Raw genomic sequence first — 16,128 nt, forward strand, 5'->3', positions numbered from 1 at the left:
ATGGTCATCTACATCGTCCTTGAAATCACCCAGGATGGTGGCAGGACATGGGTGGCTCACAAGGCTCAATGGCTCATCGTCGGCAAATCAAGGGAATTGGCTCTGTGGAGAGCAGCAAGGCAGAGGGAGAGCGTGGGCGACCAGAGCTCCACACATAGGGGCTTTTATCTGGCTCTGGGGACCTCACGCTTAGGAGGTGGTGTATGGAGTGAGGAAGATGCTCACCCCACCCGTGACCCTGAGATTCGAGGGAGCCATCCCCTTTGATAAAAAGGCCAAGGAACTATGACTTACGGGGAAAGTGACTTTTTAATAGAAACCCTACAGCAGACAGTGGTCAAGTGGGATTAAGGAAGGATAGTACGGAGTGAGATTTGAACAAGAATGTTGCACCTTTTAATACAGCCTCAGCTGGCAACTCTCATTAGTGTTGTCCCCCCTGGGACCCCAGTGTCGGTGCTGAAACCAGCCTGACTGGAGGGAAATTGGAAGACAGTGGCTGGGCACTTGGTTTTCTGGTATCCTGAGCAGATGCCGTGGTTCTCTGACGCCTGGATCCCGAGGTACCTAGGCGGAGGCTCTGGGAGGTCTTCATTCTGTGCGTTGACTCTCACTTCATGTCATACTTACATCAGAGGCACCAAGACTTTCCTCCTCCCCATGTGCAAACAAGCCACACCTTTCACCAGCCAAAGTCCATCTCACCTTGCACCTCCCCTAGATCAGTCACGCAGCCATGGGAAGATGGGCCTTGTCACCTCTCCCCCATGTTTACTAACGCGTGAGCATATATAATCGGCACGGTCTAAAAACCATTCACCTGCTGGCCATCTCTCCAGATCTGGAGCATGAGATCATGGCCTGATGTCGTGGCAAGAGAAATTGAAGTAGGATACCAGGGGAGCTTTTCTGGAGGAGGACTAGGCAAGAGGCTTAGGGACTGAGTGTTGAATGCAGTGTTTAAGTGAAGTGGGGATGGGGGAGTACTTTCTTCTTTGGGTCTTCTTTGGAGATGGCTTGAAAGGAAGGCGAAAGGTCTCCAAACTGCTCTATGTCCTGTTCTCCTTCTCTTTCCCTTTCATTGCAGAATCTGTGTAACCGTGAGAGGGATGCTGGTTGGGGGAATGAACAGCTGACAGAGATGCTGATGCAAATAGCCGGGTAGTAATTGACAGCAGTAGCCAAATTCTTAGAGTGTGACTGCGAGCCTGCAAGTATCACAGTGTGGTGCTTGATAAACTCCTGCCAGCTTCTCTCAACTGAGGGCAAATCAGAGAAGACGTTCACCTTTTAAGTTTATGAATCTCTGGCTTCTGACCAGGATACTCTGGCCTTTTAACTTTGAGCTGTAAAAATATGCACAGAAAGCTCTGAAGAGGAAAACTGGTCTTTGAATCACCTGCTTCCTCCAGGTGTGTGAAAAGGAGTGATTTCAAGTTTAGTAAAGACAAGGAAACCAGAGCGTGTGTGTCAAAGTTGATGATTGATTCCTGAAACCTGTTGCAGAATGGTGGTTTCTGTTGTCCGTGCTACAGTTCTGTTGATGGAGAGTGGGCAGCTGCCTGCCGTTGGAGGGCTGAATCAGGTCCTCTGAGCTGCTCCAGGGCCGCCTCCTTCCAGCTGGGCCATCTTACCTGGACTGTCTAGGGTGGCAGGCTGTCCAAAGCTCCAGTGGGGAAGGAGGCCCTATAGATGGGAGGCTGGCAGTGTGAGGTGGAGGCCATGCTCCCTCTGCGGGAGGACAGCCGGGAAGAGGGCATCTGCCCCATCTGCCAGGAGTGCCTGAAGGAGGCGGTGCGCACTGACTGCAGACACCTCTTCTGTCGAGCATGCCTGGCCCAGCACCTGGAGAAGGCCTCAGCCTCCGGGGTCCTCAGCTGCCCCCTCTGCCGGAAGCCCTGTTCCGAGGGGGTCCTGGGGGCCGGCTATACCTGCGACAGCCACCAGAAGAAGGTGTGCTTGTTCTGTGAGGAGAGCAGATGTCTTCTGTGTGTGGAATGCCGGGTGTCCCCTGAACACAAGTCTCACTGTGAACTGGCCATTGAAAATGCCATCAGCCACTACAAGGTAAGGCAGGGTCATCACAGCCATCCCTCTGCCACCACCTCCCTGAGTTACTCCTTCCTACTCCCTGTCCTTTATGCCTGACGTATCATAGAGGCTCGGTAACTGACACTTTTCTTTGTTTCTCCTGCTTTATTCTGTTTTGGACCCTTGTCTTCACTTTTCTGTGTTTATCTTGCTACTAATGTTAAAGTTTCAATGCATTAATAGGAGTCTAAGAGGAGATACGGTCACACGATGTCAGATTCCCAGGAAGCATGAGCTCCTCGCATTTTGCTCATCTGTAGCACGAAGGAATTGGACTAAATAATGCAAAACTCTTTTAGTACTAAGACTGTATGGTTCCCCTGTTTGATAGTACTAGAAAATTGGCTAGAAATATAATCAGGTTTTACATATCCTAATGATTAACCTGTAAATACATTGAAACCTGGAAATTAGCACATGATTCTCTCTCTCTCTTCCTTCTTCATCTTTTCTTTCCTTCCTTTCTATAGTGATTATTTTTATCCTATTTTTAAATTTTTTTATCATAAAACTAGTACATTCAGACAACACTGTAAGGTATAAAGTCAAAACTAAAAATCTTTCTCCCTGCTTTCCCCCATTCTCAGTCCCCAGAGGTAACCACTGTTAGATTTTTGTGTATCATTCTTCCAGAAACTTGTGTGTGTGTGTATGAATGCAGTCTCTAAAACACACACACACACACACACACACACACACGGATTCTCTATATATTTTTCTGTAAATCGTTTTTATCATCTAAAAATACATCTTGGACATTATCCCATTTTCCCATCAGTACATCTAGATCTTATGAATTCTTTTCAACAACTGCATGGTGTTCAATTCTACGAATGTACTATAAACTGGCGGATATTGAGCTATTTCCAGGTTATTGTTTTGTTTTGAGGTCTCATGGAATATTGTAATGAGTATCCTTCAACATATATTTTGGAGGACTTAGAATATCCGAGCTGTATTTTGGTGAAAGAATAACCTAACTTCCAAGTTTTGATCAATTTTTCCTATCACTATTTACTGAATAATCCGTAGTTCCCCCACTGATTTGAATGCCGACTTCTTAATCTGCCATGGGTACGTATAGACTTGCACATTTTCTTGACTCTCCATTCCGTTCTATTCTTCTATCCATTCCTGCTTGTGTGTCAAACCATTTTAAGCACTGTACCTTTGCAATGTGTTTTAATGTCAGTAGCTCTTGGAACCCTCACAATATTCTTATTTTTCAGAATTTTTGTGGATATTCAGATATATTTATTTTGCCAGTTAGCTTTAGCATTTTTTTCCCAACTATCCTCTACCCCCATCCTCAATTCAGTTAGTATTTGATTGGACTGACAATTGACATATTTTCACCATGGTGTCTTTCTATCCAATAACGAAGGATGAATTTCCAAGTCTTCTTTTAGATACTTGACTTTTTGAACATGTTATAATACAGGGTGAGAAACTGGGGAGTCCAGATTGAAGGTGACTATGGGAAGGTAGAGAAGGTAGAGAAATAACTCAGAAAGCCAAAGAGGCAAAATTCTCTGGTTCTAACATCATTCCCTCTAAGCGCAGGGTACCACAGGAGGGCAGAGAGAGCTCTCCCACCTGCTGATGGGCCAGTGAATAGATGGAAAAATCTATTCACTCACTCAATGATTTATTCAGGCCTGTGCTTTGTATAGGATGCCATGCTAGGTATTGTAGGAAGTATAAATATGATTCATAATCTTTGTCCTCAAGTTTACCTTTAAATTATGACAGGAAAACTAAAATAAATAAATAACAATATTTGTTCATTTAAGAAAGACTTAAGTTCCTGTAGTGTATTGGGAACTACCATACATGCTAGGAGTACAATGATGAACAAGTCAGATGCCATCCCTCCTGCCAGGGACTTTGCAGTTTAATAAGAAAGACAGACACGAAATCAAACAAACTACAAGTCTCGTATGAGCTAAGAAGAAAACAAGAATCTGAGATGGAGAGTAATGGGTGATCCATGTGGTTGGTGAGGGCCTCATGGAGGAGGTGGCACCGGTGCTGAGATCAGGAAAAAGAGAAGGTGGCCATTGTAAAGACTGGGCAGAAGGGAAGCACAGATTTGAGAGCCCCAGATCCGGAAAAGCCTTGTTATATTTGAAGAGTTTATAATTAGAGTGTGAATTGCCAGGATTTACTGACAGATTAAAGTGGGGTGAGGGAATGAAGGGAATCAAAGATGACTTCATGAGTTTCTGATTTGAGAAACTGGATGAATGATGGAACGATAAGGACTGGGGAGAACAGGTTTGAATGAAACATCAAGTTTCATTTAGGACGAGTCAAGTCCAAGTTGAGACACATCAAAGTAGGATCTTAGTTAAGTGGCTGGCTTTGAAATCTGGATCTCCAAAGAGAGTCTGGGTTAGTATTCCCAGAACTTAGGACAGGGTTCCATCAGAATAAAGATAATATTTAAATCCAAGGGAATGGATGCAATATCCTCAGGAGAGAGCCTAGAGAGAAAAGAAGTTCCAGGGCAAGGTCCTTAGAAAGGCCATCATTTAGATGTAAGGTGGAGGGGGACCCAGCAAAGGAGACTGAAAGCAAGCCACTAGCAAGGCAGGAGAAAAGCAAGGGGAGTGGTGTTCTAGATGCTAAGAGAGAAGAATCTGTTAAGAAGTGACAGTAGAAGGACTTCCCTGGTCGTCCAGTGGTTAAGAATCCGCCTTCCAATGCAAGGGACGAGGGTTCGATCCCTGGTCAGGGAACTAAGATCCCACATGCTGAGGGACAACTAAGGCCGTGAGCTGCAACTACTGAGCCCACTGCAACGAAAGACACTACATGCCGCAAGGAAGATCCCGCATGCCGCAACTAAGACCCGATGCAGCCAAATAAATAAATATTAAAAAAAAAGAAGAAGAAGAAGCAATGGTGGAGTGCATTGAATGATGCTGAGCCATCCAGTAAGATGGGCAGCAGAGAAGTGGATGCTGGGCTGGGAGGAGGCACACTTCTTCCATTGTAACAGTGGGGAACAAAAGAAGGCCTCTGCAAGGGGAGGGAGTCTTGCAGTTTGGGAGAGGACCCGAGTGTTCGGGTATATTTCCTCAATAATATGTGAGGGAAGGACATCAGCAGTGTGGGTAGAGGTGGAGGTGTGAAAGGTTTGAAAAGAGAGGAGAAGCCGCGGTAGAGTCTGGAAAAGCGAACCTACGAGTGAAACTGAGTGGAATTGGCAGGCAGCATAGAGCACCAGTTTGAGTTTTGAAACTAGGGATTTCGTGAGTTTCATGAGGCTGCCTGAGGACAGCCAAAGTCTGGGGAGTTGGAGGTATTTTCAAAGGACTGATTACAATGGGAGACCCTGAGTGTGTTTGTAGATGTTGACAGCATAGTTTTGAAATAAAGATTTCTTATGATTTCTCACCATGCCTCTATTCCTTTGAATTAAATTTTGTAAATTAAATACTTTAAATTGTAAATATTGTAAATTGTGTCCTTTTTAAAGGAATTATGTATTGCCTGACTGCACTCCAGAAGACTGAAAATTTTGCAATGTCTTTTTTGTACATCTGTTTCCCTACTGCCCAACTCATGTTGTTGTCAATCACTTTTTTCAATGTGGTTTGCTGGTTTTCCAGGTGTGTGACAATGATTGAAGTTGTTTTACTATGCTGGCGGTGAGGTTTCTCTCCACATGGAGACTCACTGTCTACATTTCCCCTTAGAATCAGGGCATAAATTCTACATGAGTGCATCAGAGTAGTTTATCTTTTGGATAATAAGCTATACTAATTATGTTTAACCTTCATTTTTCCTATTCCGATATTTCTTTCCTTTTTATTTCATTTTTGGGGCAAAAATTTTAAGAATTTGTACTTGAATCAGTTCTATTCTTTTTAAGAAATAAAATCTCCATGTCTTACTCAGAAATTTATCTAGTATGGTGATAGATAGATAGATATTAGGTCTGTATCATTTTTAAAGATTAAGTAATTCCTGACTTATTTGGAATTTAATATACTGTGTTGTGTGAAGGATGACTCCTTTATCAAACAATAAAGTTATTTTTTCTTTATTCTGGTATACAGTTGTCCCTCAAACATTTCTGTGAGTCCTTTTCACATCTATATGTTCTTTTTGGTTTGACATAAATTAAATTCTTATAATAGTGGCATTTTTCTTACTCTAGTCCATTGATTATTTTTTTCTGTTCTAAAGTTATTATATAGTTTTGATACTTATTGCTTTATGGTTTATTTTTAAATTTAGTAGCATCTTTGTCAAATAATAATTTTTTGTAACCTGATGGTCTTGCTGACTGTCTTTTCAGAAGGATTTTCTTTTTTCTAAATTTAATTTAATTTAATTTAATTTATTTATTTGGCTCTGCTGGGTATTACTTGTAGCACGTGGGATCTTTGTTGCTGCATGCGGGATCTTTGTTGTGGCACGTGGGATCTTTACTTGCGGCATGCAGGCTCTTAGTTGCGGCATGCGGAATCTAGTTCCCTGACCAGGGATCGAACCCAGGTCCCCTGCATTGGGGATGAGGAGTTTTAACCACCAGACCACCAGGGAAGTCTCCAGAAGGATTTTCTTATATAATTTTTCTAAGTTTTATGGAGAATCCCTGAAATTTTAATTGGCATTGCATTAAATTTGTTGATTACATTAAGAATTATGACTTTTGGGGCTTCCCTGGTGGCGCAGTGGTTGAGAGTTCGCCTGCCGATGCAGAGGACACGGGTTCGTGACCCGCTCTGGGAAGATCCCACATGCCGCGGAGTGGCTGGGCCCGTGAGCCATGGCCGCTGAGAGTCTTTGCTGAGTTCATATGTCCTTTAACTTAATTTCCTGACATTTTCTAGATGCACGATCATGTGGACATTGTCAGGTTTAGTCATCAACACCGTTTTTCCTCATAAAATATAATGGGTGATATCATTCTTATCCATATTTTGGGGCACTTTTTGTTCTGTAAGGAGCATGTATTTTGAAAGCTGGTCTTTTTTTGTGTGTGTGTGACTGTATTGGGGGAAACGTACCTTTTTGCCTGTTAACCACTTTTTCTTTGATGCGTTTTGTAAGCCTTTTTAAAAATTTTTATTTATTTATTTATTGGCTGCGTTGGGTCTTCATTGCTGCGCGTGGACTTTCTCCAGTTGCAGCGAGCGGGAGCTACTCTTCGTAGTGGTGCGCAGGCTTCTCATTATGGTGGCTTCTCTTTGCTGCAGAGCACGGGCTCTAGGCGCGGGCTTCAGTAGTTGTGGCTCACGGGCTCTAGAGTGCAGGCTCAGTAGTTGTGGTGCATGGGCTTAGCTGCTCCGTGGCATGCGGGATCTTCCCCAACCAGGGATCGTACCTGTGTCCCCTGCATTGGCAGGTGGATTCTTAATCACTGCACCACCAGGGAAGTCCTAGTAAGCCATTTGAGAAGGATTTTAAATGTTGCTATGTTCTCATGTTTCCTCACTACTTAATGTCCTTTTCGGTCAACTTTTTTACTGTGAAATCACATTTTATCTGATATCTGATAGGATCACAGACTTTAGAAAATATTTATCAAGACAAAACAGGTCTTACACTATTCCCTATATTTCAATTTGTCTTTTTTTCCCCCTGAGGAATATTTTAGGAAGATAAAAGTTTGTAGAATTTTGCTTTCTAATTCTAATGAGTACCTTATTTACACAAATATTACCTTAATGCAAAAATGGATGAATAAATATTTTTTGAAAAACGAGGGACTTTACCTTACTCATTTTGAATATTTTAAATGATAGATCTGAATTATTCTCGTTTTTCATGCATTATTTTTATTGCTGTTATTTTTGCTTCCTTTTTTCATTTACACAATCTCCGCAGTTGACTTTAAACTCTTCATTAAATTTTAAACTACTCCAGAAGACAGGACTCTGACATTTTGAACCGGATCTTAAGAACAGACCTGACTTTGACAGGCAGCAATAGATAGCATTCCTGGCAGAAGGAAGTAAAAAAAAAGCCATGAAGAGGCATGGCTGCGTGGGGGTGTGTCCAGGAAACCACAAGCAGCTCTGTTTGGCTAGTGCGGAGAACAGGGAGGGAGTAGAGAGAGGTAACACAGGAAATGTAAATTGGGTTACAGAGGGCCTTGGATATTGGGTTAAGGAGTTCGGGCTTATCTTTGATAATGAGAAACACTTTTGAAGACAGTAGTAGCACAGGTAAAAGATAAAATATGACTGAGGTTTCAAGCTGGATGACAGACAGAAGGGTGAGTCCAAGGACAGAAATATGGTGGTCAAGAGTAGTGAATTGTGGAAGAGGGTGGGGAAGAGGAAGATAAGTTTGATTACTCCAATCTGAGTTTGAGCTGTCCATAGGGCAGTAGGAGATACTTAAGTCTCAGCTGGAAACATGGGATTGACTGTTAGGACAAAGAGCTTTTGGGAATTATGATAAAATCTGAAGCCTGAAATTAAGGACATCATTTAGAGAAAGAGGAGGGTTAAAGAAACAACCTCAGGAAGGTCAAGGAAGGACGGGGGTGGGAGGTCGGGAGAGTGGGGCGGGTAGAATCACATCCAAGAAGAGGAGGCCTGAGAAGAAGTCACCTCTGGGTTTGCTTCCTGGGGATCACTGCGACCTTGGAGAGAGCAGTTCCCAAAGAATGATGAGAAACAAAAGCAGGTGCTGAGGAGCAAAGGGGCCACGAGGGCGTGAAGACAGCAAGAACCAACTACTTCAAGAAATGTAGCTGTGAGAACAGAGAGAGTAGATGGAAGGGGTAGCTTGCTTGTTTGAGCTTTTCGAGACCTGAACTTTTGTGCTCACACAGACAATTCCCCACCGCACTCCAGCCTCCGCCTTCACCGTTGAGGCCCTTGAGTGAAATCCAAGACGCCCATTTACTTCCTCCCCCTCCTTCTATGACTGTTTTATTCCTTGTCTGCTGGGAAATGCCTGCAGGTAACACCAGTGACATGAAACGTTTTACAATAATTTCCTAGTGACATCATTGTCTCCTCTGTTTTCTGTTTGTTTACTTGAATGTCCTCGCTGAAGTCTCACCCACAGCCCCTTGACCTTGGTTTCACCCTCTGAATCTCAGGGCCAGAAAGAACTTTCACAGTCATCTCGTCCACCCCCAGCCTTACCTGTACATCTCCAGTGATGTGGGACTCTTCTTTTCCAAAAGCAATACATTTTAAGAGCTTATAAGAGAAAATGAGGCAAAATGACAAAAAGAAGAAATATTCCCCATAAACAGCCAACAACAACAAAATCCACCCCCCCCAATTTTTTTTGACCTGAGGTGAGAAGGATTTACTTAATGAAACACGCACTCTTCAGTCAATAGCACACTCTTATCTTTAGTCCACAAATCCTGTTCATGTTTTGTTTGTTCCATTTAATCATCATTCCTCCCTCTTCCATGGACAACCACTTAAAGCATTTGTTGTATTTTTATTTGTAGACAGTTTGGTAAAACACACATTGCTGCACTGTGTGCTTGCATATTGAATTAACAAAATTATATGATGGGCTTCGTGCTATTTCTTGCTTTTCGCTCTACCACGTTTTTGAGATCAGTCCATGTTTTGTGGGTCCCATAGTCCATTTTTTCTGACACATGCACTGTGTTCCATAGTGGGCACCTGCCATATTTTACCCATCCATTTCCCAGGAATGGACTTTATGTGATTCCAATTCTCTGTTACCACAACCAGTGCTGTAGTGTACATGTTCTCTTAGAACCTAGGAATTCTCTGGGATTTTTACTCAGAAGCAGGATCACTGGATCACAGAGGAAAGCACACCTAGGTGGCCGGTACCGTTGCCAGAAGGGCTGTGCCAGTGCATATCTGACCAGCCCACAGTGTGGTCCTTATATCCACACACATCCCACCTCCCCCAGGTGTTATCCAGTTGTCTAATTTTTATTACTCTAATGGGGGTCAAATAACATTTCATTGTATTAGTTTCCATTTCTCTAATCACAGGTGAGTTTGGGCATCCCCTCGTCTGTGAATTAACTGTCCATATTCTTTGCCAATTTTTCTCTTGGGTTCCTGTCTTCTTATTGATGTCTAGGCTTTCCTTTTATTTATTTATTTATTTACTTATTTATTTAGGCTGCGCCTTGCAGCTTGAGGGATCTTAGTTCCCCGACCAGGGATTGAAATGGTCCATGGCAGTGAAAACGCTGAGTCCTAACCACTGGACCACTGGGGAATTCCCTAGGCTTTCCTTTTATATTCTATATATAGTCTCTTGTTGGCTTTAGACATTGCAGATATTATCTCTTAGTCTGTTATTTCTCTGTTAGGTTTGTCCATAGAGTTGTCATTGAACAGAGATATTTAATTTTGAGGTAATCAAATTAAATCATTCTCTCATGGATGGTGCTTTTGGGGGTTTATCTAAGACATTTTTCCCTACCCCCAGCTCACAAATTTATTCTTTAACATTATTTTCTATTAACTTTGTAGTTTTCCTTTCACACTGTCTTTAATCCAGCTAGAGCCTGCCTTCATATATGGTTCTGGATAGGGATCTGACTTTATTTTTCCCTGTTGTTGTAAGCCAGTTTTCTCAACACCATCTCCTACAGATTTTGTCCCTTCTCTTACTGAACTGTGTATTGCTTTTTATTTTTATTTTATCTTATTTTCTCCCAGTTTTATTGAGTTATAATTGACATACAGTAGTATGTAAGTTTAAGGTGTACAGCATAATGATTTGACTTACATACATAATGAAACGATTATTACAATAAGTTTAATGAACACACATTATCTCATATAGATATGAAATTAAACAAATAGAAAAAAATTTTTTATTGTGTCGAGAGCTCAAGATGTACTCTCTTACCAACTTTCATATATAACATATAGCAGTGGGAATTATATTTATCATGTTGTACATTACATCCCTAGTACTTATTTATCTTATAACTGGGAGTTTGTATCTTGTGACTGCCTTTATCCAATTCCCCGTCCTCCCACTCCCCACCTCTGGTAACCACAAATCTGATCTCTTTTTCTATGTTTGTTCATTTGTTTGTTTTGGAAGCATAATTGACCTGCAATATTATGAGAGTTCCTCTTACACAACATAGTGATTCAATATTTCTATACCTTTCAAAATGATCACCACAATAAGTTTACTTACAATATGTCACGATACAAAGATATTACACAGTTTTTGACTATATTCTCCACATTGCACATTTCATACCTGTCACTCATTTCTTTTTACTTTTTTTTTCTTTTTAAATTCTTTTGTAAACATGGGTCTGTCCCTGAGCTCTCTCTTCTTCCATTTTCTATTTGTCCTTGTCGCAGTACCACACTGTTTTATTACTATGGCTTTGTACACCCTTTTATCTGGTACGCAAATATATTTTGTAACTAAGGTAACAAGGGTTACAAGAAGAACGTTTCCAGACTCTTCTGCTGATACCCCCCGCCCTGTGCCTTTCTTCCATTTTGATTCATTAAAGGCTTATGCTGATATCAGTATCAGCTTTGTTTATATTTGCTTCCTACATAGTTTACCCAAAATCTGAAAGTAAATGTTTTAGAAACTGAAATGATTCATTATATCCTTAGATTCCAGGACACCGTGACCCATCCAGACACTGATTTAAGATTTAGAGAGAGGTTCCATGCCTTCCTGGGCTGTGGGTTTGCTCTAATAGAGAGTTCTTGTCCCTCCCAGCCAGAGTAGGGATTTTTCCTCTCCTCTGTAAGTCAGGTCTCTCTAGATTGGCTTCACTTGATGAGAAATAGTGAGGGTTGCCAGTGATCAGCACATAACTCTTAGATGTCGGGAGAAAAACACCCTGAAGTCAAGTAGAAAAGGTTCTCTTACTATCTGTTATTTTTACGTAGTTAAGTCTTTTTAAAAAATTACCTATTGCTTTTTGCCATCACTATCCATTAAATAAACTCTTGTGTTCCTTAACCCAAGCATGATGAATAGAAGGCTGCCTCTTTTTAGGCAGAATTTTACTTTAGCCTCATCCTGGGATCAGGACACCCCCTCCCTGCCGTGTGTTCCACGGGCACCACCCTCACCCCCAGTCTGACCAGCAGGGGTGTCTGTCTCTCTAGGAACGACTCAACCGCAGGATCAGGAAGCTCAGAAAGGACATCTGCGAGCTCCAGCGGCTCAGGGCTCAGGAGGAGGAGAGACTGCAGGCTATGCAGGTGGGCTTCGCAGAGTCCCAGGAAGGACTCCGGTCTGATCATCTGTCTGTCTGGAGCAGCCTGCTGTGGGGGGAGGGCCTGGAGGCTGGAAACACAAGTGCTGGGCTCGGCCTCGGTGTTTGCTGGCTGAGTGACCTGGGGTGAGTCAAGCCCTCTGACCTTCATGTGGTTTATATGTTCAGGGAAAGCCAGTCGTGTTCCACCTGGTTCTCAGTGAAGATCAAAGGAGACAAGCAGCCCATCAACTGAAAACTACTCCACAAACCATAGGTCTCTTTCTCTGTCTCTGACCATCTACCTTTCTGTTGCTTGCTCACTTTGATGTGGGGTCTCTCCTCACCCTATGATGTGAAGGGGGTTAAAAGTCAGTGGAACGGCTTCCCTGGTGGCACAGTGGTTGAGAGTCTGCCTGCCGATGCAGGGGACATGGGTTCGCGCCCCGGTCCGGGAAGATCCCACATGCCTCAGAGCGGCTAGGCCCGTGAGCCATGGCTGCTGGGCCTGTGCGTCCGGAGCCTGTGCTCTGCAACAGGAGGGACCGCGGCAGTGAGAGGCCTGCGTACCGCAAAAAAAAAAAAAAAAAAAAAGTCAGCGGAAGGATATAGCCGAGTGTGTGTGTGTGTGTGTGTGTGTGTGTGAGACATGGCATCTGTGGATGTTCACAAGGGTGTGAGGTGCGGGGGGAGGTGTCCCTTCATTTTTGAGGAACACGGCTCCCCCTGTAATACCCATAACATGCAGAGGCAATGCCATGAGGGGAGGGGGACCGAGAAATCAGCATTCTCGCTTAGAACGTTCAGAGACTGAAGGTCCAGAGGGAGCCATCTGACATTGAATCTTAGGGAGCCCCTTTTCTGGAGTTTCAGGCAGACTGTAGGACCCACAGGCTGGAGGCTGAACTGGAGCGTCAACACCGAGCCAGGAGACAGCTGGATGCCCTCCCTCAGCAGCGGCCAGGCCAGCTGGAGGACATGCCAGCAGAGGTGTCCAGAATCCCTGGCATCTCCAGGGCAATGATTCAACTCAGCAGCCTGGTCACTGAACTGGAGGGGATGGCTAAGAAACTGGATGCCAGCCTGCTGAAGGTGCACACCCTGAGGTGCCTCCCGAAGCCTGGGATTCTCCCCAAATAGTGGGCAGCCTACCTGTAGCATCCCTCTGGGAGGTGTAAGGAGAGTCTTCTCTGTGACACGTGGTGGTGGCTTGTCCAAGGCTGCACAATGCTGCTGCAGCAGAGACAGGTACACAGAAGGGGTGCTACCCTCTCCGGTTCTCAAGGTGACAGCCCAGAGTGCCATCCACTAGTTGGTTGGGGAGGGAATTGGAGGGGACAGGAACCTGAGAACTGGTTGTGACTCTCACTCTCTTTCTCTCTCCTAGGACGCCAGTGACTTATTGAACAGGTATGAGCCGTCCCATCTCCCTTCCCACATGTGCTTACACAGCACAAACCCACACAAACATAGATGTGTGTATGGGCTTTCTCACGGTCAAGGAGCTCCACTGCTCCATTAACTTGCATCTTCAGGCTACATGGAAAGTGGAAGATTGAACAGAATATACTGAAGGATTTCTTTGTTTCTAGGAGTGCTCCAGAGCAGTTAGAGGCTATTTATCCCAACTTAGAGAAAAGAATCAATGAATCACTTAACCAGCCATCCTCAGTAGCTCTGACCGGTTCATCCCTGGACCAGCTCGTCTCAGACTCACCTCAGCCTCCTTGCTCTCCTTCCCCCAACCTGTCCAGCCTCCCACTACGTCTGCCCAGTGCACCCTCAGGCCTGCCACCTCCTGAACATGCCACAGCTGTGATCAGATGCCTGACCCTCTGATACATGGACAATAGTCACAGCCTCTTTCCTGAACCAGGCTCCCACTGCAGAAGTCAGGATTCAAGACCTCCGTTTTGCCTGTGAACAGACGGTAGCACCCATCTCTCACAATCTCATATTAAAATGGGAGTACCCAGGTACCTGGATGTCATGAGTTCACAGTGCTGAGGCCACCTCTGTCTATGGAGCTGGCACGTCTGTTGGCAGAAATATTCCTTCTGAGCTCCTGTAGCACCTGTTGTCTGTACAACGCACCTGGAGCTTACATTACTTTTGTGGTGGACAGACTCTACAGGGACCTCCCATGATGCTCCCCTCGTGGTGTTCGTGCCTTTGTATGATCCCCTCTCTTTGAGTGTGAGCAGAACCTCTGACTTGCTTCTAATCAATGGAATATGGCAAAGGGGATGGGCTGTCCCTTCGCAGACTGTATTACATGGATGGGATGCCTCCTTGCTAACACGCTCACTCTTGAAACTCTCCTTGCTGGATTCATGACGTGGGTAGTCCTGTGGCCAGCAGGCAGCCTCTAGGAGCTGAGAGCAGCCTCCAGCCTTCAGCCAACAAGAAGCAGAGGCCCTCAGTCTTGCAGCTGCAAGAAAATTAATTCTGCCAACTGCCTAAGTGAACTTGGAAATGGACTTTTCCCCAGTCGAGCCTCAAGAGGAGAACCCAGCCCAACTGACATCTTGATTGCAGCCTTGTGAGACCCTAAGCAGAGAACCCAAATTTCTGACCCACAGAAACTGTGAGGCAATAGATGTCATAGAAACTATGATATAATAAATCTGTGTTGTTTTAAGACACTAAATTTGTTGTAATTTTTATGGAACAATGAATAATACCTTTGTATATTAATTATTTGTGCATCATTTCTTTGGGTGAGTAAAGACAGTACACTGTCTTTGTGTCCCCAGGGTTTAGGACAGTGCCAGTCTCATAGTTGGTGTCCAGTGAAATTTATTAAGTGGATGCATGAATAAATTAATAGAAAGTATAAGGACCCTTCTTTTTTCTTTTTTAATAAATTTATTTATTTATGGCTACGTTGGGTCTTCGTTGTTGTGCGCGGGCTTTCTCTAGTTGTGTCAAGTTGGGGCTACTCTTTGTTATGGTGCGTGGGCTTATTCATTGCGGTGGCTTCTCTTGTTGCAGAGCACGCGCTCTAGGCGTGCGGGCTCTAGTAGTTGTGGCTCTCAGGCTCTAGAGCGCAGGCTCAGTAGTTGTGGCGCATAGGCTTAGCTGTTCCGCAGCATGTGGGATCTTCCCAGACAGGGCTCGAACCCGTGTCCCCTGCATTGGCAGGCAGATTCTTAACCATTGCGCCACCAGGGAAGTCCTAAGGGCCCTTCTTGATGCTCCATGATTAACAAAGGGGACCTTTAACTAGTATTGCTGAGCCCTTGCAGAAATGGTCAATAGTATACTTGGCACTGAAGGATACAAAGAATAAAACATGACTACAAGGAGATGCTGCATTGTGGTGTAAAGAGTAAAAACTCACAAGTCAGACTTGAGTTCAATCCCAGTCCTGACACCTAATACCTCTGTAACCCTGTACAAGTTACTTAGCCTCTCTGCACCTCAGTCCTACCCCCTCTAAAATGAGGATAATGGTACTCATGGCCTGGGATTTTTGTAAGAATTAAGTGTTATTATATATGCCTGCTGCAGTGCCTAACACGTTGGAAACATTTAAATGTGTTAATTCCATCTTCTTATTCTACGTCTCCAGCCAAAAGCTTATAATCTAGCTATGGAACCAGAATAAACACAGATGGAATAACAAGAGAGTGTGTGATGGGTTATTAAGTGTCCTAGTTGCTAAGGGCAGTGGGGATTCAGAGGAGAGACACGAGTGAGGCTGGCAAAGTCGGGGTTGGCTTCGTAGGGGTGGAATTGGACACGCAGGAGAGAAAGGTGGAGAGCATCCAGGTCAGGACAGCTCCACGGATGAAAGCGCGGAGGTAGGAAAAGGCCTCAGCACGTTTGTAGCAGTACGAAAAGACTGACCCAGTCAGTCTGGAATA

General features: G+C 44.0%; 1 protein-coding gene across 1 annotated transcript; it reads left to right on the forward strand.

The window, feature by feature from the left end:
* The first annotated feature begins 927 nt into the window (after nt 1–927).
* TRIM40 (tripartite motif containing 40) lies at nt 928–15,137 on the forward strand. The gene is made up of 5 exons (XM_022562344.2): nt 928–2,067; nt 12,171–12,266; nt 13,127–13,351; nt 13,647–13,669; nt 13,852–15,137. The coding sequence occupies exons 1-5, from the start codon at nt 1,693–1,695 to the stop codon at nt 14,096–14,098; spliced, it is 966 nt and encodes a 321-aa protein (XP_022418052.2). The 5' UTR covers nt 928–1,692; the 3' UTR covers nt 14,099–15,137.
* Nucleotides 15,138–16,128: the final 991 nt, after the last annotated feature.

This window comes from Delphinapterus leucas, chromosome 10 (genome assembly GCF_059928025.1).
Source record: "Delphinapterus leucas isolate spDelLeu-1000000601 "Yukka" chromosome 10, BTC_Dleu_Yukka2, whole genome shotgun sequence".
Classification (NCBI taxonomy): Eukaryota; Metazoa; Chordata; class Mammalia; order Artiodactyla; family Monodontidae; genus Delphinapterus; species Delphinapterus leucas.

Coding starts and splice junctions, on each gene's coding strand:
- TRIM40 (XM_022562344.2), top strand. CDS start 1,693: ATGGGAGGCTGGCAGTGTGAGGTGGAGGCCATGCTCCCTCTGCGGGAG. Junction 12,267..13,126: donor AGAGACTGCAGGCTATGCAG/GTGGGCTTCGCA, acceptor CCTTTTCTGGAG/TTTCAGGCAGACTGTAGGAC. Junction 13,352..13,646: donor TGGATGCCAGCCTGCTGAAG/GTGCACACCCTG, acceptor TCTCTCTCCTAG/GACGCCAGTGACTTATTGAA.